General features: G+C 41.5%; 1 protein-coding gene across 1 annotated transcript in view; it reads right to left on the bottom strand.

The window, feature by feature from the left end:
* The window catches only part of LOC146647648 (neuropilin-1a-like), a 94,995-nt gene that overhangs the window by 2,689 nt on the left and 67,684 nt on the right, over window positions 1–24,622 (bottom strand). Inside the window, exons 8-17 of the mRNA XM_085388670.1 lie at window positions 23,814–23,958; window positions 19,117–19,292; window positions 18,446–18,601; window positions 14,516–14,660; window positions 7,240–7,413; window positions 6,660–6,701; window positions 3,740–3,877; window positions 1,410–1,711; window positions 927–1,023; window positions 394–438 (exon numbers count right to left, since the gene is read on the bottom strand). Of these exons, the coding sequence (XP_085244796.1) occupies window positions 394–438; window positions 927–1,023; window positions 1,410–1,711; window positions 3,740–3,877; window positions 6,660–6,701; window positions 7,240–7,413; window positions 14,516–14,660; window positions 18,446–18,601; window positions 19,117–19,292; window positions 23,814–23,958 (1,420 nt within the window). The remainder of the gene's footprint in view (window positions 1–393; window positions 439–926; window positions 1,024–1,409; window positions 1,712–3,739; window positions 3,878–6,659; window positions 6,702–7,239; window positions 7,414–14,515; window positions 14,661–18,445; window positions 18,602–19,116; window positions 19,293–23,813; window positions 23,959–24,622) is intronic.

Genomic DNA, 24,622 nt, shown 5'->3' with positions numbered 1-24,622 from the left:
GACTGAGAATATTGCGCATATTAATTTCATTAGAATTATGTTAAAATATTCTTGTAAAATCTGGGACTGTTTAGTTTCTGAGGTTGCTTACTTGAAGACCACAATTATTATATAAATATCACATTTACAGCAGTACAGTAATGAATAAGCATTTGGTATATGGGAGCACAACGACAACAACAACAACAACAGATGTAGTTCTTTGACATAAGTAAAACCAAACAAAATAACATGCTAACACAAGTCTGATTCTTATTCTGGCATTGACTGAATGTTTTTCTTTACCAATTCTACTTTGCAGAGACAGAGACAATGATTTAAAGTGCAGAAATGTCCAATAAAAACTGCATGCACTTATTTACCGGGCACCAAGATATTATGTTCAATACTTACGCAGAATGAAGATCTCTGTTGGTGGAGATGTAGGAGGTTTGGGATCTGGAGGATAAAAAAAAGATTCTCTGTTTGCATACAATGCAGAAGCAGGCCTACCAGATGCTGGCATTTCATATCTTTCTTTCTACACATTTTGGATGATGTCCCAGACAAAAATAAGAATATTAGACAAAAAATAACCAAAGTTGAGCTAATATTTAAAGCGCTGATTCGTTCCATTTCTTGCATTTATTGAAAAAGGAGAAAAGGACTTTTCCTGCTAAATAAAGAGCAGAGTTTTTTTCATCTTGGTGCTTTTAAACAGGCCACGAGGGATGGATCTGACTAAAAAAACCAAGGGATACTGCACATTCACACGGTAGTGACATTCCACTTTTTTTGGCTTAACTAAAATATTTACTCTTAAATTCTGATCACATATTTAACTGGGCCGATCCCACACCTCAACCATAGCTACACTGGCCTCGCACAGAAAAAGCGAAGCACAAAACAGCAATGATGACGATGTTACGTAACATTGAAATACACACCTTTGCAGTCCTCAGCTCTGACTCCATCCATGATCTGGATGTTGTCCACAGCTATGTAGCCTAAGCTGCGTCGGTCTGCGATGCCTTCCACCACCACCTGCAAAAAACCACACAAAGTCTTTCACATGCATTTTCTCATACAGGACAACAAAAAGAGAAGGTTAATCATCCAGAAACTTTGCTGTACATAAGTAATTTTTTTTTATTTTTGTTGGCTAAATTGTTAAGGTGCAAACTGTAATCCCAACATCCAGAGTTTATTCTTTTGTTCCAAATCATACCTTTCTTTCTCTGCCCTTAACATACTTTCTGTTTGCACATAATGAAGGCAAAAATAACCCCGAAAATCCATCCTAATGGTGAGCCTATAAGGAAAGAATGTTCTGACTCAGGACTGACTTGTCTTATAGTTATCAGTAGTAGTGAATTTACAATCTCTCCCTGCTGTCATTTTAAGAGTCATTACATCCAGATTTATATTACCTGATAGGGGATGCTTGAGTGTGGCAGTATAACTCGTCCCTCCCTCCACCGACTGCCCTGATGGCCACTGAGCGTCCACAGGATCTGCCCCTCCTCTGTCTCCTTCCTGTGTTTGATGTGAAGCGCTCCTGCGTGTTCACCAACCATGTGATACCAGAACGCCATGCACAGGTCAGAGTCTGGAGAGGTGATGGGCAGGCTGGCCAACCTCGCCACCTTCTCTTCTTTGTCCTCATCTTCACCAGTTTTACTCGGTGTGTCCGAGTCAGTCAGCTGCACGTAAATGAAGTTCCCAGGTTGGCCTGCAGGGGGCAGCAGAAGACAAGGTAAGAGGTGATTGTGACATTAGAGGACTCCTGAAAGCTTTTCCAATGCGTTACTGCTGATATTATTCTTTTAAATACATCCCTGAATGTAAATATGCTGATATCTATACATCTTTAATGAATACACGCCTTAATATGACTGAGCGCAAACATCAGTGTGACAATAAAGGACTCATAAATCTCCCAAGCCTTCATTACAGTACATTCATTTGACTGCATTCAGCTGATTACCTTCCTTGTGGTTTGTCTAAACATTTAACTGTCTTTTCATAAAGTGAGTACTTGATAATGTCTGCGATACTGCTTAGCATCAAGCTTTCGAAACCCCCACACACATCAGATTCAAGGACCTCACAAGGTTTTCTCGTGAAAACAAAGGGCTCTCGCTTCAGGAGAAAAATCTGACTTGACATCACAAAATACTCATTTTTTATTAGTGATCTGGTTAAGTCAAGAAATCAAGGTGAAATCATTCATTTTAGAGCTGCTGCTAGTGCTGCTCCCGTCTCCACAGAAACATCCATCACATCCATCAAGCTTGAATGGAGAGAAGGACAGAGAGCCGAGGCATGTTGATGAATTTCAGTGCTATATGTCTTTTAAAAGTCAAGGATTTCAAGGCTGTTCGTTCCTTCTTCAAATTGTATTACAGCACATAACATTAAAATACGCCCATACAAACATATGTTTTGTTAGAAAAAGGCACAAGATGCAACTGCATCTTTTGTTCTTAAAAAACAAAGCAAAACAAAAATAAGTTGATTTAAATTCACGCCATCTCTTCTTATCTTTTTCAAACATGGCTACTATTTTTGGGTTTCTTCCACTGTCTCATAACAGCAACCTTTCAACTTGAAGATAATTTTTTTTGAAGAGGAAGAAGCTGCAGGCAAACATTCTGGTGAGTAGGGCCGGGTAGTAAGCAACGATTTTGTTGGTGCAGCCAGAATACTCTCCCTGTGTGAATGCACACGATGACATGCACAACAATTTGGACCATTTTTGACAACTCTTCTCCATCAAACCCATCAGGAAGCTACAGCAGAACAGCATGCTTCTGATTCTGCTTATGATTAGATCCCCTGCTTTCAGCTGTGAACACTCTGGACTGTTCCATTGTAAAACCCGGTGAGAGATGCTGCTCTCATCAGGAAAAGATCCTTATTGGGAAGGTTGGGTCAGTTCAGATCCAGAAAATGTTTGCCGGCTGTGCTCCATGATGAGTACAGTTTTGATATTTATGGATGGGTTACTGCCTCAAGTGGAGAAGTTCAAGCATCTCAGCGTTTTGGAGGTGGGAGGTTGAGTTATTTTCCCGCCCACACCTGCGGCCAGAAGGTGCTGGTAGTGACCAAAAGAATAAGCTCTTGGATGCAAGCAGTGAAAGTGAGATTCCTTCTGAGGGTGTGTGGTCACAACCTTGGGATAACGGTCATTTGGTCAGTTGTTTGCGCTTCGCAAGGTGACCAAAAGAAAGAAGTTTGGGCATCTCTGCCTAGACTTCTGCCAGATACACTTTACAGGATGGACAGATGGACCTCTTACAGTAATTATTACCCAAATATGTCCTTTTGGACCTTACAGGGACTTAACATTGTGGCATGAGTGAGTGGCTTGAGCCTTTTCATGTGTATAACAGCTCATAGAGCATCAGGCCTACTTAGCTTTGTGATATATTTCCATATTCACAAAGTTTTTGTCCTTCAAAGTAAGAACAAGGTTGGGTGTCCAGTGGGAATTTCTTTTTACATCATAGGCATGTTTTTCCTCATTTCTTTAAACAGAAAAAAGGCAGAGTTGTGAATTTACAGCAGCACGGGGACTGTATAGTGTTATTTAAAGCTTTGTTGAAAATATTCCCATTTCTAGCACAAGAGGTTTCAACAGACTTTTCAGCAGATGCATAGTAACATCGAGAGCTACGGAGCACTCTCCCAAAGCATCTGTCGAGTGCCACTAGTTCAAAGAAAGAGAGAAAAAAAAAAGTCAGCACTCATCACCTACCCATGTGGTCAAGGGGTGGTCCTCTGTGGACAGCGGGAGCCCCGTTGGCCTGGATGATCCACTCAGCTCCCGTACCGGTCTCTCTGGTCCAGCCGCAGAACGACGAGAAGTCAAAGTTACAGGCGAACCACAAGTAAGCTGTAGCAAAGAGACACAAAAACACTCCTAAGAATCTCATACCTACAAAATATAACTGAAAATTTTCCCTGTAATCAATAATCAGCTATTAGTAAGCACAGTTGTTGTGAGTTCAGTCCTAGTTTTGGAAGGTTCTCTATTCAATTGAATTGAATTCAATTTTATTTATATAGCGCCAAATTACAACAGCAGTCCTTCAATCTAAGGCAATATATATTGTAAGGTAGACCCTACAATAATACATACAGAGAAAAAACCCAACAATCATATGACCCCCTATGAGCAAGCACTTTGGCGACAGTGGGAAGGAAAAACTCCCTTTTAACAGGAAGAAACCTCCAGCAGAACCAGGCTCAGGGAGGGGCGCCTCTAAGACGCGTGTCTTAACTATATTTATTCCTATCTTTGCTGGTACATCAAGCACTTTAAAGACAACCTTAAGGAAACAGTAGCCCTTCATTTGAATCCCAAATGCTGAAGTAAACAGCTCCTATCTGCTCCTGTAAACCCTTCCTGAGAACTGAATCAAGTCCCTGAAAAGCTGCTATGCTATGTGACAAACTGCTTAGGTTTTTAAGTGAAGAGGCGTACAGCTACGATCTGGTGCTGTGTTCACTGACCAATCAGTGTCATTCAGGAGGAGGTAAGGGGAGATGGCCTGAAAAAAAGGACAGCAAGTCTCGTAGCATTCCTATCAGGAAGCTGTTCCTGCTGTCATGTGCTCTCCGAGTATAAATTGTGCAGCCTACAAAAGGCTTGTGCAGATGGGGTGAGACAAACAGAGAGACCGTTGTGACTGTATGTACAATTTGCAGCGCTGGAGGGCATTTTCCTCCACATCCTCAGCAAGATGTCAGCCCTGATAGAAAACAGTATCAAGCACGTCCATATGTTTGGGATCAGCACTTTAGGAGAGAGAAACCGAAGAGTGGAGGGACCACGGAGCAGGGCGCGGTGCCACCAACATCAACGGATGTGGCCCCCTTAAAAACCCAAACAGAAAAAACCCTCCCTTTTTCCTCTGCCTCTGCCAGCAGTTGACGGGCGGTATCGGTTCACCGCAGCATCCAAATAAATGCAAAAATCTCTCAACAGTGGACATGTTTCTGAGAGGCTAATAGGATGCAGAGATGACCGTGGAGCTACACAGTAATACCCACCTTACCCACCCACCCACCATCCAGCAACCCCAAGCTGTCTTCACACGATGCTTCAGCTCAGCTAATTGAGACCCAAGAGGCCTTTATTCTTCCTCCGCTGCTCTCACTTCACCTCCCTCTGTTCCTCTCTTTTACCTGCACTCTCCCTTTCTCTTTTTGCCTCTTTATCCTCCTCACCCAGCCCCCCCCTCCGCTTTATTTCTTTTCCCCCCCTGTCAGAGCTGCCATTTTTTTTAACCTTTCTGCCTATTCATTCCTCTTCTTCTCAGCCGGTTTGCTCAAAATGAGTTGCATTCAGTGTACTCACAAGGGAGGGTGAACTGTGATGTGGTGCTAAAATGTTCACCCAGAAAAGAAAGCCATAAATGACCAAAACAGAGCGCTGCAGTTGGCTTTAAATGCATGTGCGGAATCACAACATCAATGTTTCTCGTTCCATTAACACCTGCAGTTTTTTCACACTATCTCACGAGTCTAATGCCACTCTCTTTTCTGCTGTTGTTTCCACATCTGTAAAGTGCAGTTTTATAGATGAATGATCATGAGTTTCAACCTCAGACACTCTTAGAAAGTTTTAAGTTGTTTCTTTATAACAAAACGCTATTTAAACATTTCCAGTGGGGTTTAAGAGAAATCTGCAGGGAAAGGAACATGAAAAAATGACATTTATGCACAAATATCTTGACTTTTTTTTCCTATTTTCTTTCCTTCTTTCCTTTCCTTTATCCTTCCCCTTGCTGTTGAAACCTGTAGAAACCTTTTCATCGATGTAAGAAGATTTAACCCAGAGAAATATATAGCGATGGCACCTCAAGAATCAGACTATAGAAATCTACTAGCGAATCCAGTACCAGTAAAAGTAGTGGATGCCCCACCCATATGTCCAGCATAACTTAAAATGTTCAATTCTTGAGTTTTAACTATTTCTTTTATGATTTTTCAATATATTTATTCATTTTTTGTGCATAGCACTTCATGAAAACTTTGATTAAACAGATTTTTTGTGTTACATTTAAAAACTGAGCATAGAGACAAGCTACAAATACAAGCTCAGCTGGTATCAGCTGATAGCCTTCCAATTGCATCTAGCTGGCAGATGTGGCGCAGCATTTAAGCTTGCCTACAGGTGTTGTGCATCTTCAAGCCTCCGCGATCTGTGCTGTGCAAATTACTACACAGGGAAATAATCGTCTTTTGACTACAGCTGGTCTGGCGTCAAAGATGAAAAACACTGACGAAAAAAAAAGTCTTTGCTCTCTCTTTCACTCTCTTCCTCTCTCTCTCTCTCTGTAAATATATAACCTAATAGCACGTGTGTCTGTTCTGTCTCTCTCTGTAGTCCGCTAGTGCCAGGGTTCAGCAGTGTCAGGTTCATTTGTGAAGTGGGGCCATGAAAAAGCTATTAACTCTAATGGAGGTCAGCTTCACTGTTCTTCACGACCGTGGTCAGTACCGTTGGTGACACTGAATAATGGGTCCATTGGCTGAATTAATGCACCGATCTGGCAAAACCCGAGCAGCGCTTTCACATCTACAGCTGCCTGTAAAATGGTTTAACTTTGCTTTAAATGAAACACATTGTACGGGGAAACATGGGAGCAGATTGGGGCGGAAATGCTCACCTGGCATGAACTCCATAATGGGGTTGGTGGACGTGGTGCCTCCTGCGAAAGACAGATGGGGCAGTCAGTTTGGGGTCAAAGGTCAGAGAGGGATTTCTCACCCACACAGATGCCAGCACAAACACAACATACCTGCTTTTATGAAAAACTAGTACCAGGCATTCAAGCCAAACATTTTAACTTTAAGGTTTTAGATTTTTTCTTTAGCTTTTTAAATCCTAGAAAAGAGGCCTAATGCTTAACGTGGCTGTAAATAAAAGAGAGGATAAAGGAGAATCGGAAACAAGGATAGTCAGACAGCACTAAAGAAAAGCTAATAAATAAATAAAGCTGAACAGAAAAAGACCAATTCAGTCAAAACTGTAGCAGCTAGTGAGAAGATAAGGGAGAATTTCTCATGATCCAATTCCAACTGGGCTTCATTAAAGCAGAAATTAAATCAATAACATTTAAAGGAAGAAAGAAGAAAGGCTTTTATTCCCGCGTTCAATCCTTTTAGCTTTTATTGCTTTGCATTTTAATTTGGCGAGCTCACCGAGACGGAGAGCGAACTAAAAGGAACCGAGTTTCCGTGGTTTACCTTCGTCGTATTCGGGGGTCTCGGTTTCAGTGATGCAGTCCAGCCGTCCATCTTCACACTCTATAACTGCTGTAGTGCCGGGGTTGGTGATCGGTGCTGTGGTGGTCGCACCAAATGTGGTCATGGGAGGCGTAGATGCGAGTGGGGTGGTGGGAAGTGCTGTAGTTGTTATTTCTGTGGATGAAGATGAAGAGACAGGAAGTGTGAGTGACTAGAATGGATTAAAAAAAGGAGATGAAAGAGTGTCAAGAACTGACCCCACCTCTCGCCCTATCAGTGCCCTTCATGCACGTTTAAATGCAGTTTGAGTGTCAAAGGGATATAGCCTGTTTGGCTCAGTAATCGCTAGGGTGATCTCATATGAGGCCCTGTGGCACAACTATACTAGTTTCATTTTTTTAAGTACTAAGACACCTCCAAAGTTGTGTCGTCACAGGCGACTGAGGCCCAGGAGGTGGGGGGCTCATCTACCAATCATAAGTGCTTCTCCAGTGTCCACATGTGTGGACATTGAAGAAGCCCTTGGGCATCCAACAAATGTGAGGATGCTAGTTATTAAAAAGCACTAAAAAAAGAAGAAGTGTATGACTGTGTGTGTGAATGAGTGAATGTAGCTTAAGTAGAAAAGTGCTACATAAGCACCAATCCAAAGCTGAAACCAAAGCCAAAATAATTCACTGATTTCTCAAAGCTAATTAAAAGCTAGCAATTTTTCTTTGACAGCGAACTCATCATCTACTGGGCAGAGAAAAAAAAGTCTTAAAACACTCAGTGAATAATGATCGGCCTTTAGTGATTCGTTAACTGCTAAAGACATACTGAGACCAAAAATATTTTGCCGCTGTCTTACAGTTCTTTCCTTGGGTTTCTGCTTGATAATTACACAAAGCGCTGATGGAAAGAAGCAAAACTAAAACAGTTTGGTTCCAGTCTGAGTCCCTCTCATTTACTGGAGCCAAACTCGAAGGATGCAGGACCGATCATCGGTGACAGACTTATGAGTCCCCCTGGAGTTGTGGGTTCCTGAGCATTTGCTTAGTTTGCTCTGTTTGTAATCCTGCCTTAGATGCAGTTTACAATTCACGTATATTCTAGTGTACAAATCAAAGAGCGTTATAGTCTGAAAATCTAACTTAATAGCTGTAATATGAAAGCTGCTTGAACTTGTTTTAAAATGGAGGAAAACTACTGGGGCTGAATTAGTGTCTGAGAAACACTGCTGACAAAGATGCCAAAGAAAAACAAAACTTAACTTTTATTTGGTAACTAACAAGTAAGAGGACCCAATCACCTCCTACTGCGGAGACAGGCGTTCTCAGTGGGATGCCACTGTGTCTCGGTCTTGTCAGATACCCACTGGGGGAAAACTGTTAAAAACCTGTTGCTTTTTCATCTGCTATCAGTCTAATTAAGTTGATTTTCACAGTTTTGCGATCGTGGTGGAAACACAAACAGGAATGGGCACAAAGGACTTTTTGATTTTCTGATTTATTTCACGGTGCTTCTTAAAAAATGAAGATTAAAAATAACATGGAGCTGGGCAGATCGCGTCTACTCTGCAGACAGATTTACAAAGAAGAAAAGTAGCTACATGCATTAAAAGCTTTTGACAATATAGTCGGTCTAATTAACTTTAATGTCATTTTTTGCAGTGAGCTCGAAAAAGAAAATGACTGAAAAGAAAGTTTCAGAGGATTTTTGGTCTAGAAAGGAGAATACTTAGGAGAAACTAACACATTTTGTCTCTTTTATATGAGAATTCAGAGTCATTATAGCGGACCTATTACGCTTTTCCATATATACTGTTACAAATGGTGTTCCTCCTATTAAACATGACAAAACATAAAAGTAATCCCTGTGAGTCTAATGCTCAGGCCTCAGACTGCTTTCAATGCCGAGTTGCAGACAGTATTTTTTCTTTTATGTTTGCTCTGTCTGTTGCCGGGCGTGTGGCAGGCAGGGAGTGGACCCAGAATGCAGGACTCAGCATACAGATGTAAAACTCCAAATCATAAAATTATTGCTGGTAATCAAGAAACAAAAACCTGAAAGACCTGAAAGAGTTTCCGAAAACATTAGAGCACTTATGCAAATATGTGATGTCTTGATAAATCGAGCAGATATTAGAAGTTTACACAGCACCATTCTCGCATGAAAATATCTTAAAAGTTTATTTTGTGACCCAGAACTCTGTGTTCCTCCGCCACTGCCTCGTTTGAGTTTTGGACAAAATGGATTCTGGGATATTGCATTTCGTCATTTCGAGCTGATTGGAGACCAAAACAGCCAATCAGATTTTTTTGCATCCAAGTCTGTGATTGGCTGGTTTTGTGGCACAAATATAACGGTGTACAGAAAGAGTTGAGCGCGCACGGGCAGAAATGTTGAGAGCGCGAGCAACACATTGCGAGCGAGCGCAAATGCAAAAACTGAGCGAGAGGGGCTGCTATTGTGTGTGTGTGTGTGTGTGTGTGTGTGTGTGTGTGTGGATAATAGCAAACACTGAAATACATTTTTTGCATGCAGCAATGAATTTTGTTCACTCAAATTTAGCTTTTCTTCGCTCAAAATAAATTTCTCCTCAAAATGCAACACTTGCACCTGCAATTTTTTTTTTACGTGCGCTCAGAATAGTGGCACAAAAATAACGCCATAGGAATTGGGCAGAGTGAACACACCTGGGAACACAGCTGAATGGAATCCCACTGACCAGGGCAGTTTCAAAATAAAACAGGAAGTAACACACTGAGAGTCAGACTAAGACATGTGGACAAAAGATGAAGGAACTTGAGAGCACAGGAGACAGGACTGGGGAGACTGAAGGCAAACAAACACATAGACACTGAAGACCGACTGGAAGCAAAAAAGGGAACAAACAAACAAGAAACAAGAATTATTAATATAAATAGCAAAACTATGAATCATAAGTCCAAAATGCAGGGGCATAGACCCAATAACATACCAGGATGCTCTTAATATGGTCATTAACATGATCTTTAGTTTACCACGGGCCAGTCAGAAGAAAGTTGTCTTAAAGGGAGAGCGAAGAAAGCTAACACAGAGGATGAACTGAAGGGCTGCACCAACACCCAGCATAAGTTTAAATAAAGATGATTTTGACTTGTGAATCATGCAGAGCTACTCTAGTCGACTCTCCAGATGAAAATATGGAGTTAGAAATAAGCATAATAGGTTCCCCTTTAATGAAAAGTGATTTAAGGTTGGATACAGCGCTCTCATTAACTACAAAACTCAAGTGTCTTGATTTCTCGGAAGGTTGAGAGCTGGCACTTTTCCCCCCATCAAGTACCAGAGTAATAATGACAAACTCTTGTATCTTGTTAAATTCTACTCTGCAGTCAATGTGTGGTGATGTGTTTTTATGTAAATTAAACAAATTGAACTTGCATTAAGCGTATGCAGACTATGTGAAAACCACAGATGGTCTGCATATAATTAAACTTTGTAAGGAAACGTGTCTGCGACATTTCGAGTGGGATGGAGGTTTGCTCTTACAGCAGCGTGGATGTACGCGTCGAGCTGATTTAACTCGGAGCTCGAGGCAAAACATCTGATTAAGCTGCTGAAAGTGATCCGCAGGAATATCGTTGAGCTTGTTAGTTTCTCTTCGCTTGTGTTTGTCTGGGCTCGAGTTGGCATCTTGATGTTCTCGTGAAAAGAGAGGGAGACTCATTAATGAAGCGCGGCTCTTGGTCTAATTAACAAAAACCTGTTTTCAGTTATAAATGAACTGCTAGTTGATGCTTGGTATATCCGACACCGTACATTTCTAAAGCTTTCGACAATAGCTTTAGCACATTTTATTTATTTAATAGCACAAATTTTGCTTGTTTAGCCCTTTAAGGACCACTTGAGGTCATTATGCACATTTATGAAGCACCAAACTGCCTCAGCGAGCTTCTCTGTTCCTACAAGAAAGCTGTGATTTGGATAATTGGATATGACTGTGAATGTCTATGTACCACGTTTTTATATGTATCCACATGGTTTGCATGTATTTTATTAAGTATGTGTGCACGTGCTGCAAGCAGTGGGATTAAAGTGTCTGTGTCATGTCTCCTGCTGCAGTGTGTATTGCAGTGACCCCCCTTTAACTAAAAATACACTAAAGTATCAGTTTAACTTAATAATGCCACACCATCATCCACCACATACTGTACACAGTGTTGTTTAAAAACACATGTAAAAATGTGTGGATTGTTTTGTGCGATTATCTCCCAGCAAAGTCTACATAAGTGGAGGAGTGACAAATTAAAGGAAAAAGTGGAAATCAATTTTGTGGAACTCGAACTTGGGGAGGACATCAGACTGTTTCGTGATGCTGCAGTCTATGTTTGTTTCCCTGCTACGCTCTCGTTGTTGCAGTCACGATAACAGCTGGAGGAAGCATCTCAGAAACAAGACAAATTCTGTTTTGCATCTACTCTGTTCAAGTTTGTTTGGCTTTTTTTTCCCTACAAGTACATCAAGTTCATCCGCATCATTTCACGCTGTATTCCGATTGGTTGGTTCATAAATGTGAGCTTCAGCAGCAGTTATTTTGGCAGATGAGCGTCCTAATTTAATTTACTTTTGCTGCAAAACTGTTGCCTTTCTCACTGAGTGACCTCTGCTTTTAAGGAGTGACCAAGACTGTGTCTTTCATTGATAAAAGAAATCCGTCCATCGACCCATCCTACCTCTCCAACCTGATAATCGACATGCTTGTGTGACTTGCCACACAGACTTTTGATTTTTCAGTCAATATGAACCCAAAATGAGTAACTAACCCCTAAAACTCATCAGGAAGGTGTTTACAGAGGTCCAGACAGAAAGCTGTTTTCTCATACACCTCAATAGGACTGGAAGTCCTTTTCCAACCACAGGTATCGCCCTCTCATGGCCATCAGACAAAATGCAGGTTTGAGGCACTTTCACACTGGCTTCAGGTGTTTAGACTTGTTAAGATCTGGTGACTCCAAAGATTGAAGATGATTTACATCACTGCTGCACTCCCAAAACTGCTCAGTGACGGTTTATTTCTTATTAAGGTGGGCACTGCCATCTTCCACTCCCACTCAGAACAACTTAAAAAAGAAACCCAAACCGATTTGCTGTGATTTTCCCGGCCAAAAAAACAAGTGCACCCTAACAATGCCAGTAAAATGCCCCCAGAGTGGAACAGAAGGAACTCAGCCCCTTGCTGTAAGGGTCAAGGATTAATGCTTTTCCTTTAATATGACCCACATATGCCCACATGCAAACAGACCTACATGGTAGATCATCTGTCAAAAACAATGAGTCACAGTCCATCTGTAACATGAGTCACAAACTGTTGCATTCACAAGCATATCACTAGAGTATGTGTCAGCTGCGGATATTACTGTAGGTTGGACTCCGCACAAGAAAGTGTGTTTACTGTTTTCATCTAGGGAAGAGTAGGATGTTTGTTTTGCATATGAGCTGCTTACTTTTACTGGATTTTAGTTGAGGAGCAGTATTAAAGTTAATGGTTTGCACAATTAGGTGTGCAGGTACTGTCGCTGTCTCCGAGCTGCTTCCCTGTCGACTGGGAAACATTTTTCTTTGAAGGGAACGTGAATACAAAGAAAAAACAATTAGCTGTTGAGAGATTTTAAGGTTTTCAAAAATTCAGTTTAACATGGTTGATTTAATTGAGTTGACAGATCTAAGATGCCCCGCGTACTTCTCTCATCTCTTTGTCTTCTCCGTCCTTTAATCAGTCTTCTCCTCTCTCGGGCTCTCACGCGCAGTCCTGCGTGGTTTTGCTGATTCTTATCATTCTCCCTACAGTGCAACCAGATACTCCATCAGAGAGCCTGCTTCCTCCCTTCATCTGTTCCTTCCTCACCTACTGTGAGAGGTCAAACCCTTCCTCCCTCTCTTCCTCTCCCTTTTTCTCCCACACACCCGTCAAGCTCTGACCACTGCAACAGCAGAGATAGTACCCTGCCACGGCATGCGTCAGCCTTTTCGTGTGCTCACACTCTCTTTCTGCCTCTCATTACACCAACCAGCGTGAAGTGTAAGCAGTTTACTGTTTAACGGCTGACTGAGGCCAAATACTGTTTGCATGTCGAACGTTTTCAAAGATTTCATTAGCGTTTGCCTGAGTCACTGTTATAAATTATCCTTATTTATCTTATCCTGGGCTTTTGTGCGTGCCTTCAGTCTGAAACGAGCTGCTTTAGCTCCCTTTCCCTCTTTCTGAGGAAGCTTTCTTCTGATTGGCTGCCCCTCGCAAACAAAAAGATTCGACAAGCAGTTTGAGTGAGGTATCTGTCGCTAAAATAACCATATACATCTTTACATTGTTACCATCTGTTAGCCAATGAGCGTGCAGGTTTGAGGCACTTTCACACTGGCTTAATTTTTTCAACCTTTTCCGTCTATGGTGACAAAATCATGCTTGAAATCAAGTGTTTAAAGCTTTTGACTCACATGGATTGCTGTAATGTAATCTAAGGCAAATGGTTTTCAAGAGTCATGTGCGATTTAAAAGAAGCAAAAACTGCAGATCAATAGATTTAGAACTGCCGCAGCACGTCACCTGCTCTCTCTCTTAAAGAGGCTGAAGAAAAAAAAGGATTCAAGTAATGTTTTTAACGGTGAACTTCATTTGAGGAAAAAACCAAGCAAACTTTAAATATACCTGCTGTTTTTATGTTTGCCTGCTTTATTTCATTTAACACCTTAAAGTAAACTGAATAACAGAAAATGTGAGAGAACGATGCACAACAACAGAGGCGTAAAGTTTGAGCTTTCTTGTTAGTACGATGTTTTAAACATGAGATAAAACATGCGGCCTAGAGATGTAGTCTGAATGTTTGTGAGTGTGATGACTGAGATCTAAGACTCAGCCCAGATACAAAACATTTACTGTGCGTGTGTCCCATTGTGCCTCACTGTGGGTTTTTTGTTTCCTTCTGTCAACAACCCCAACGGTAAATTCCGTCTTCCTGCAACGAGTTTCTTTGCAGTTTCTGGAATTCACCTTCTTTTTTCTGCATGCTATTTGCTATGGTTTATGAAAGCTCAGTGCCACTTTCAAGCAAGACCAAGCCTGCCAAAGGCAGAAACCACAGGAGTGTGTAATATCAGGATATTAAACTGCAACATGCTGTTAAGTTTTCCAGTGTAATCTGATCCAGTTCAAACTTGCTCCACATCACAGGCTTAATGCCATTCTTTATATCTTTGTGGCATACTGCAGAACGACGGACTGATAGATCTGTTTGTGGTAAAAGGGACTCACCCTCCAGTTCGCAGCCCAGCAGCTCTAAACGGAGGCCCACGCCCTCGTTGGTGGCTCTCTCCGGATAGATCCTGATCAAGCGGGTAATAAGTGGACCTATGGATCTTAGCTCCGGGGTGTCATGGTTCTGATTCCCCAAAAATACCTGAAGAAATAAAGGTATTGCACAGATTTAGGCCTTTACATATAAACAAGGGATGTGATTATGAAATGAATGCGATACAGCTGATAAATATCGACCACTGACAGCGGTAAACATCATCTGATCTGCAGCCCTACATAAGCTGATATAGATTTTTGGTGGATATATGTTTGTATCCCTGAATCAAATGACCATAAAGTTGGAAAGCATGCTTTCTGATCTAACTTGTGCAGCTTTATAGTTAAGTCGTTCATAATTTTACCTGTAATTATCACCAGTGTATAGAGTCTAAGGATCTTTCTGATATGAGATGCATGAAATTGCATCAAAGAAGTAAACGTATGAAACTGGTATGAAAGCTCTGTCATTTACAGAGGAAGGTACCAGTATAACTAATACTACCAAGCTATTCTGAACACTCTGCAGCACTCACTGCTGTAAAGCCCCATCCTCGGGGCTTTGATAAGAATAACAGAAAAAAACAGCGTGTGCTGTCTCTGATCAGGCATTACTCTGTTTGACAAGGAGCTGAAACAAAATGAAAGGAGGAAATCAGATCCAGAGGCCATCCTTTCATATTTTCAGCATGGAAGCAGCACAGATGAAAATGGTTACAGTCACACCGGGAACCAAGTGGCGGGACACCAAACACCAAACGCACGCCTGCATGTCTGAAGCGCTGCGGTTTCCTCGTGCCTGATTTATTACAGGCTGCAGAGTGGCAGTATAGCTGGAATTATAATATGAAAAGTTTGTGTATGGACATAACTGTTACACTAAAGCTGTTCCATCTTTGCTAACACCTTAGCATGTTCTGGTATGTGCTGACTAAAAGTGGCCTTTCATAAGAAACTAAAGGCAAAACTGTTGCAGCTCTTAATGTCTACATGTGCAAATGCACAAATTGTTAGAGTTCCTGGGTCATCGGCCCAGTGTTTTGTGGTTTTGGTTCTTTGATTTTGTTTATTTCATTATATTATGGGTTATAGGTTTATTCTTAGTTTAGGTTTTCTATGTGGGTTTTGTTAGAGTTTTAGTGTTCTGGTTTTCTGTCTGTGATCCATAGTTGCTGTCTCCCCTGTCTGCTGTATCCCCGTGTCAAGTCTGCGTCTCTGTGTTATGTTTCCTGTTTTACTTTGAAGGTCCATGTCTTATGTTAATGTGTCTGGTTTTGCTTCCTTTGTCTCGTTAGGCCTGAGTTGCCCCAGCTGTGTTTCCCTCCTGTTTGCCATTCCCTGATTGCTCCGTGTATTTAAGCCCTGTGTTTCTCTGTGTCCATGTTGCGATCCACCCTTATCTTGCTGTGTAAGCTTATTTTGTATTCTCAGTTTTGTTACCCTTTTGAGTTCAGCATTCAAGCTGTTTTTTGAGTTCATGTCTGTCTCTGTCTCTGTAGTCTGCACTGTGGGTCCTTTTCCTGCCTGCACACAGCCGTTCCATAACACAAATGTTATGTTTGTCTGCAGGTACGCATAAAATCCAACATATATCTGATGAGTATACGAACCTGCTAGTTTTAAAAAAATTTCCTGTCAGAGAGGGTATCCTTATATGGTCATATCAGGCACAGAAGCCCCGCCCACATGCTGTTCAAACTTTCAGAGGGGCAGTCAATCAGCAGAAGAAGAAGAAAGGAGGAGGAGTTTAAAAAAGGACAAAGTAAGGGGCTGCACGCAGGGGAAATTCAAGAAGAATAAGGATTATTTTAAATTGAGAATCATGGAAAGATTTTCTGGTAAAGAATTAAAAAATGGATCTGGAAATTAGCTTCTGGTCCTCTTTAAAGAATAGTGCCACAATGGAAATTACAGTAGCCTTTTAGTTTCTTTAGACAACACTGTGGCACTTTTACACTCATAAAATGAGTGATTTGAATTTGCATGCTGGGAGGTTACACTGTTACCACTGTAATTGTAATCTTAAAATCCATTACAAATGTGGTTCCTGAAAGCTAATCATCCTTTACTTGTGTGTTGTTGTTGTTCTTGTTGTGCATCTTCCAGGACTTCTGTTTGTGATTAGACAGAATAAGCCACCTGCACATGTTATACAACTCTATATACGCTCATCTTTATGCACGAACATGCACTGTACGTACAGAGTACGTGCTTGTGCCCAGGCACCTTTAAACACACGTACCACTGAGCCTTCCTGCCTCGTCTTTTGAAGCGTTTTTTATAAAAAGCTACAGGAAACAGAGCGGAGAGGCTGACGGGAGCATCTAGATCTCCGTCTGCAGTAAATCAGCAGGAGTCTGATGGCCAGCTTCGCCCTCCGCCCTGCCATCTGGAAAACATAGAGGAGGATGTCGCACCAGCAGGGCCAGCCGAGGAGGGGAAGAAGGGTCTCGAGAGCAACGACATGCATTTCCTTTTTGCAGATTGGAATTACAGTTATGTTTACAGAGACAGAAAATTACACCAAAATCGTGACTTGTTATGTTTTCTGTCATCTAAAGGACAAAAAGAAAAAATCCCAGCAACGTGAAATATACTTAACAACTTAAAGTTACTTGTATATTAACGTTTTTATCAGCTTCAGTTCAGGACTACACCCTGCACTCTGTTCTAGAGCAATAAAACTTCATTTAGTTGCAGCAGTTTTGTGGTGTCATTAAGCCAAGAAAGTGCTAGAAAGCCGATCGATGAGGGAATCAGTAAGGTATGACCACTAATATTTTTGTAACACAGACGTATCGACACGTTTGATCAATACGCGTCTTAGAGGCTCTGGTGCAGAGAGAAGCGAGGGACCTCGGCACAAAGCTTGGGCGAATGTGAAAAATAAATAAATGCGTGGGTGGTCGAGCAGCAACTCCCGCCGCACTTTTTTTGTGTCACCGAATCCTGCTGTGATGATTTCACACCCCCCAATAATGCCGCTTCAGTTTTTTACCCACAGTTCTTCTTTCTTCTTCTAGCCTGCGTTTATTTAAAGTACACTAAAATGATTCGCTTCCATAAAAACACAGATTTCCTGGTGGAAGTTTTGTGGAGCTCTTCAGACAAAAGCATCCAACAAACACGGACCAGCAAACAGAGCTCACATGAAAAGCCGTCTATAATTTAGGTGATTAACATTTCATTCCAGGAGCGGCGCTGTGTCGTGCAGAGCGTCTGTCTGACGGCTTTCAGGAATTAAAGACGTCTGTAAGAAGATGTTTATTTCATGTCAACAACTTTTTTATCTGCTTTCCTTGTAATTCATCGCTTGCTTCACAATGCTGCCGAATGAGACACGGGGAGGAATAAAGAAAGAAGAGGAATAGAAGCCAAAAGAAAAAGTAAAACCACTTTCATCTGATGTGCACACGTGGTCCTTTCAGATAGCCTCGAGCACCACCTTCAGATGTGCTCATTTGAAGTCATATTAAGCACATTTAGTCACAGTGTTCTGTGTTGTTTTTGAGTTTTGGATTCTCGTTTAATCGGATCGCTGTTTTGATTTAATTATTCCAGTCATGCTGAGCCTCAGTTCTTTTGATATTTTGGAATTTTTGTCCCTGTTTGGATTTAATTGTTGTTTTGGTGATGTGCAGTTTTAATTTTTAGCCTCTCGGGCAATTTCCTGACTGTGTTTCCTCATTTCTATGTTGGCTGTCATGTCTTTGGTCATTTTCTGTTTTACTCTGTCTTTGCGTGCGAACTAATTAATCTGCATCTCAAACAGATAAATAGATGTTGTTTTCAGCACTCACGTTACACAACCTGACCTTCTGGCTGCCAGGCACCGCAAACACAGACTAATAAAAAGTGACATTTTGCTGTTACATGTGTAAGTGAGCCAACCTTGACCCTGGTGGTGTTCTCCTCCTTCACCATGGTCCACTCCTCTCCGTCCAGGCTGTGGCCCACCTTAAACTTCTTCATGAAGACGTTCCTGTCACGGTGTTTTCCTCCTTGGATCACCACACCGGTCACTGTCTTGTCCTGGCCCAGATCCACCTGTGAAGGAGCAAAATACTGTCTACACCTATGATCTGTGATAGATTATAAAAATGACAAAGACAAACTGTGGTTTCATTTAAAAAGAACTGGCTTGGATTGGTGCGGACAAGTGGTTTCCACTCTGGGGACTGGGGTCTCTGCAGGTGGGAATCAGGATAATTTGAGAAATCTTAAGACTATTTAGATATTTGCTAGTCAAAATGTAGATATTTTTCTTGCCTGATGCTTCCCATCTGAGTGGGGAACAGGAAAAATAAACTGTATACTCTATTTTAAACCGTTTATAAAAGCACTCGTGGCCATATGAGTGAGCAGACACTGTCTTCATATCAAAGCATCACCAGCCAGAAACTTTGGGAAGCACTGTTTCAGTTAACAGTGCAGCAGTTAAGGATGTGCTTGTGGCTGCTGGATGCATAACTGAACTTTCTAACACTGTAAACAAATAAAACACACATGAGGTCATGATCTGCCTGTTTCATCTCTAAACTCAGCTGTGTTTGTGAACCCACCTGCAGCCACTCATTCTTGAAAGGCTGCTTTGTCGACTGTCCGGTCCAGCCCGACCTTCCCGTCAATAAACGCGCGTTCTCGGCCACCCAGCCCCGGTCAGCGTAGGACGAGGCACTGATCTGAGCATCTGAGATCTGGCCAGACACCATCCCCAACATCCCTGCACACGGGTAGTCTGTACAGCAGGAAAACGATGAGCAGACAGTGAACAGTGGGTAGGAAACTTTTGAAAGGCGTAAAGTACGATAAGAAATGCCACGGCCATCATTATCTTGTCACTGCTTAAGTCAGCGGTTTTAGTTGAGGCCCTCTGGGTGCTGGAGCAGTGTTTAAACGCTTTGGTAAAAATATCAAAGAGTCATCTTTAATCCCCAGCATGGGTTTGTTTGAATAAACGAGGAATTACTAAACTTTTAGTGTGTGTACGCTGCTGCTTTGTAGACGAAGCAGGGATTCAGTATCCTTTTTGCATAGCACCAAATCACAACAACAGTCGCCACAAGGGACAGTAAGGTGTTTGTGAGAAAACCTATCAGCAAGGACTTTGTGATGTTGGGAAGAAAAAACTCAATTTTAATAGGAAGAAATCTCCAGCAGAGATGATGGAGAAACAAGACGAAATAGAGGCGGATGGAGAGATAAGACAAAAATGCAGCAGTGGTGTATAAACAGGTGGGGAGTGAAAAGACGTGAGTGGAAAATAAGTGCTCAGTGCATCACTTGAAAGTCCTCCAGGAGCCTGAGCCTTTAGCAGTGGATATTCAGGGTCACCTGATCGAGCTCGAACTAAAAACTTTATCAAAAAGGAAAGCTGTGAGTTGAATCTTAAAGAGGGTGTCTGCCTCCCGAGTCGAGCCTCTCTGATTCTGAGGGGCTTGACTATCAGCAACTATTCTCCTTCTTGTACGCAAGCACAGATTTGACTTCGCGGGTATGTTTTTCCGAGCGTCTTCTGTGGATTGAGGCACCAGCGGGATTTCAGTCTCACGCTGACTCCATAATATTGAGATCAGGGTGATTGGAGCTGCCACAACATCTTTTTCAGGACTCCTTGTTAATTCTTTTTGACTGCGACTGTAAGTTTATGGTCACTGACATTAAACAGAATGAAAACGGGCAGATTAGAAAGCTCCCTGATAGCAACATGATTGTGATGGATAAGAACCCAAACATCCAAACGTCTGTGTCTCAGCTGTGTTCTTTTTATATTTCTCCTGCCATTACTGATGTTACTATCATGGCTGGATATACTCCAACACCTATAAGACAAAGGTTGTTAGGTATGAACACGTCTGTGCCCTCTATGTTCAGGCCAACATTAAAGTGAAAAAAGAGGAATATGCCTCCTTCTTTGTGACTGTTAGATCCAAAGCATTCATCGTGTTGCCGCATAGTAGGGCTGGGCCATATCGTACCTTTCACGGTAATACTGGTATAATGTCGGGCAACGATAAGAAAATGAAATATCGCGATAGAATATGGGCAAAACGCGCATGCGCAGTGCCTTTGTTTTCATAAAAAGCAGAAAAACCATGGCGGTGATGGAGAATGACAAAAGATAATAGCTGAACGAAACGGATGAACCAGAACTGGTTTGTAAAAATGCTGCAACTTCAGTGGTGTGGAACTGGTTTAGCTTTCGTCCCTCAGATTCAGATACACAACAAAGCACTATTTTTGGTAGAGCATGCTAGCGGGCCGTCGCTATTACCGTGTTGTTTGGAAAATACGACACACTTAAAATCAATCCTTTGATTTTTCTGAAAATCGACAGTGCCCCTTATAATCCCGTGTGCGTTATGTATGAATTCTGGTTGTGTTTACTGACCTGGAAATGATTTTATGTACACGGCGCTCGAAAATCTGTCAAATGTTTTTAGTACGACTTTGCTAAGCTACGAAGCCGCACCGCTTGATGGATTGTCGGTGCATTACGGCTACCGTAGGCAGGAGCCTCGCGGAGTGATACGTACTGTGCTTCAACATAATATTACCGTATTGTGTGTGTATAACCTCTTTTTAAGTTTTGTGGATATTCTACATGGTTATGCTGAGGATATGTCGGCCAATTTCCACCGGAAATGCCTTTTGGTTAAACTGTCAGCAAGGAATTTGCATTTGCACTGTTACATTTTTATATAACTTTAATGCACACAAAAAACAGCTGCTTGTTTAAGTGAAAACACATTGATGTTTTAGGTTTTTTTGCATTAATAAAGTTGTGGAGTTGTAAAGTATTTTGTCTAGTGTCAATTATATCGTCAGTTATATCGTTATCGCAAATTTTCAAATATATATTGTGATAAATATTTTTGGTCATATCGCCCTGCTCTGCAACATAGTCTCAAGTACCAGCTAGATGATGAAAAATGATTCGGGATTTAACAGATCCTCAAGTATGAAGAGTTACCAGACACCAAAACACTGCAAAGTTAATACATTAGGACGAGGAGGGGGAAGTTGTCACAGTGGAAATGATTTTATTTTCTCTTGATGAGCATGAAAGGGGATAGGAGAAATTCTGCATTCAGGGTAAAAGTTAATTTAGTTGCATTATACACTTGACAGCACCTTGCCAGATGATACCGAGCCTCCACTGAACACTCCACCGAAATAAATGAAGAGGCTGCATTATTCATGCAGAGTTGGTCTAAACAAAGCTTTCTTTCAGCACATAGAAGGCTTGGAAAGTTTCACTCCTATTGCAGTGAAGTCAAGTTGAGTTTTAAAAATGATTTATATAAACCAAAATGACAAATGTGCCTCATTAAGCAAAACCGGACGGATCTCTGATTCAAATGAAGAAGGAGAGAAAAGTTTACAACTACAAATCTGCCTCACATCATCAGAGGTCAAGAGGCGGCTCGCAGCAGAATCTTAGCAACATGTTGGAGGTTTAAAGTCTCACCTCACGGGCATCATGATGCTGACAGACTCATCGACGTGTGTGAAAAACCTGCGACCTTGAGGTTACAGTACAATCTGTTCAACAACCGGGCCAGGCTGCTTTTTCGAACGCTTCCATTTTCATTACAGTGTTTAAGTATTGGAAAATATTCTGGGATAATGACTGGATAAGCTTGCCTGGAATGTGAACTCTTAATAATACTTGCACAGCATGGTCTAGTCATTGCAAGGCTAAGTTAAATCCATTATCCACAACAAGCTAGAGCTAATATCCGGGCCCAAACAGTCATGATATTTGCATTTGACAAATGCTCCCACAGTTGTATCTGCCGTTTAACAACAACAACAGCTCTTGGGGATGTAAATTCTTGCACAGTGTGAAAGTATAAAGCTATTCAGACTCCTTTATGGAAACCTCCTACAGGGCTGCCAGTGTGCGTTTTGATGTTGCTGAGCTTATAAGAACCAAATGTCCTCCCAGGGACAGCAAACGATAACGTGCATTCATGTTTTTATCACTTCTTTAAATTGCGAAAATGTAGATAAAAACTTTTGTGCTCTGAAGTAAATGATGGCTCTGCTTCAAGTGCATTACCTGCATACAGCACACATATATACTCTCCAAACTGCGTCACTATATCTCCCGAATCACCTGTCCGGCACTCTATATCCAGTTCTCCAATGAGTAAGAGCCTGATATCCAATTCATGAGGCCCTCCTACTGAGAGTTGTTTGTAGCACTTCAAGGACTGAGGTTTATGTAATGTTAGGGGATGAGTAATGAGGCACCATGATTTTCCTCTGCTCCACTGTAATGAATAACGGCATCCTTCTGTGGGAGTTTGCGCTCGCTTTGGAAGCAGTGATTATTTTAAATCAACAGAGAGCGGCGGGGGTTTCTCATCCACAAAGCGAAAAGATGTTAGTTTGATTCATGATGAACAAAAGTGAGGAAAAAGTAAAAGGAAGAAAAAAGAACTGACGAGCTGGTGAAATGTTAGTCATTTCTTTAAGAGATCAGTGGCTTTTTGTTTTTGCCAATTAGTGCAGTTCCTCTAACGGTCACTCGAGTTAGACTATGAGTAAGACTCGCATCATAAAACGCTAACTTTACAGCAGAAAACACTCATGATTACAGCCTGTAATCACCACCTTCATCACAACTTTACCCTGGTGGATTTTCAAAAGCTTAAAATTTACTAATTTTCTAGCACATTCTAGCTCTGAAACAAGGCTGCGGGGCTCTATCCATCTTTTAAAGAGAGGCTATGTTAAAAATTTCAGCTCAGGTTTGGAGAAGAGCACGAATGGTCTATAAAAACAGGAAAGAACTGAACATTTTTCTTAATTAAAATTTCATAAAACATTTAATAAATGATAAATCTTTCTTTTTGTGTTTGGGGAAAAATGCAGAATATTTGCAAGAGATTACTGAGCATGGAGAAAAATTATGGAGATGGTAAAGTGAGCTGGAAATTTCTGTATATACAGTCTGTTTGGCTTACTATATTAGAAAATAGGGAAAAAAAGCAATCCAGTGAGTATTAGCAGATGCATACGCTGCATATGTATATGTTAGATAAGGGGGAAAAAATGATTACATTAAACTTCATTAATCCCCGAGGGGACAGGGAAAGTTAATTAAGAAGAAAATGTATGAATGGAATATGTAAAAACACGGACTTCAGCACTAACGGTATGCGGCGGAGTAGCTGTGGAACATAAATCTATACATCAGGAGTTGAAGCTGGGAGTGAGGTCCCACATCAGTATGTATGAGTTTGTGTACCTGATGTTCTGCAGCCGTAGATCTCGAAGCGCATACAGATGCCTTGCTCCCAGGACATAGGGCGGATACGAATGTAGCGAGCCAGAGTGGGTTTGGGAAGATGGCTGTGAACTTCATCTGTGGGGTTGTCGTTCCCCAGAAAGATCTAAAAATACAGGCACAGGAGAGCATCTGTTACTTTACTCATATTTACCCACTTCAGTCGGGCCGCCGCAGTGACTGATGGGTTTAAAACTGTGTGGACTGTTTCCAGACTGGCTTCCATACATGACTTTGGAACTCAGGTAACGTTAAAGAAATGCACAAATGTTATGTATGCATGCATCACAGTTACTCCTAAATTAGGTGATTTTGCCGGGGGAAAGATTAAAGCGTGAGGGCGCAGGGGATGGTCTTTAAATAGAAGGAGAAAACCTGGGCAAAACAGCAGCGCTGGCAGGAATGTTTACTGCTATTCATCACAGTCGCTGCTAATCAGTACAGCTATGCACTGTAACACTGTAAGTGTTTGCTACTCCCACCAAAAGTGCAAATAAAGCTTCTGCTCTGGCTGCTAGCATCTCCACGATCGACAATAGAAATGAGTGTTTTTCCCAATAATACAGCTGCTACTACAGTAACACCACAGCTGCCTTATTGAAAATTATTTATTCGTTGCACATGACTACAGCAAACTGTATTGATACTACTGGTACAACTGCCTGAGCTGCGGCCTTGTGGTTATGCAGACCTTTAAGAACTGAGCTTTCAGTGTGTTTTTGCATGACTTTGGATGATACTGTACTATCACAGTAATTAGAATTTGGGAA

Source organism: Rhamphochromis longiceps, linkage group LG18 (assembly GCF_057381845.1).
Source record: "Rhamphochromis longiceps isolate RC_006_pf linkage group LG18, R_longiceps_female_GT1.1, whole genome shotgun sequence".
In the NCBI taxonomy this organism is placed as follows: Eukaryota; Metazoa; Chordata; class Actinopteri; order Cichliformes; family Cichlidae; genus Rhamphochromis; species Rhamphochromis longiceps.
The sequence above is the reverse complement of the archived record's forward strand: the minus strand, read 5'-3'. Positions and strand labels throughout refer to the sequence as shown.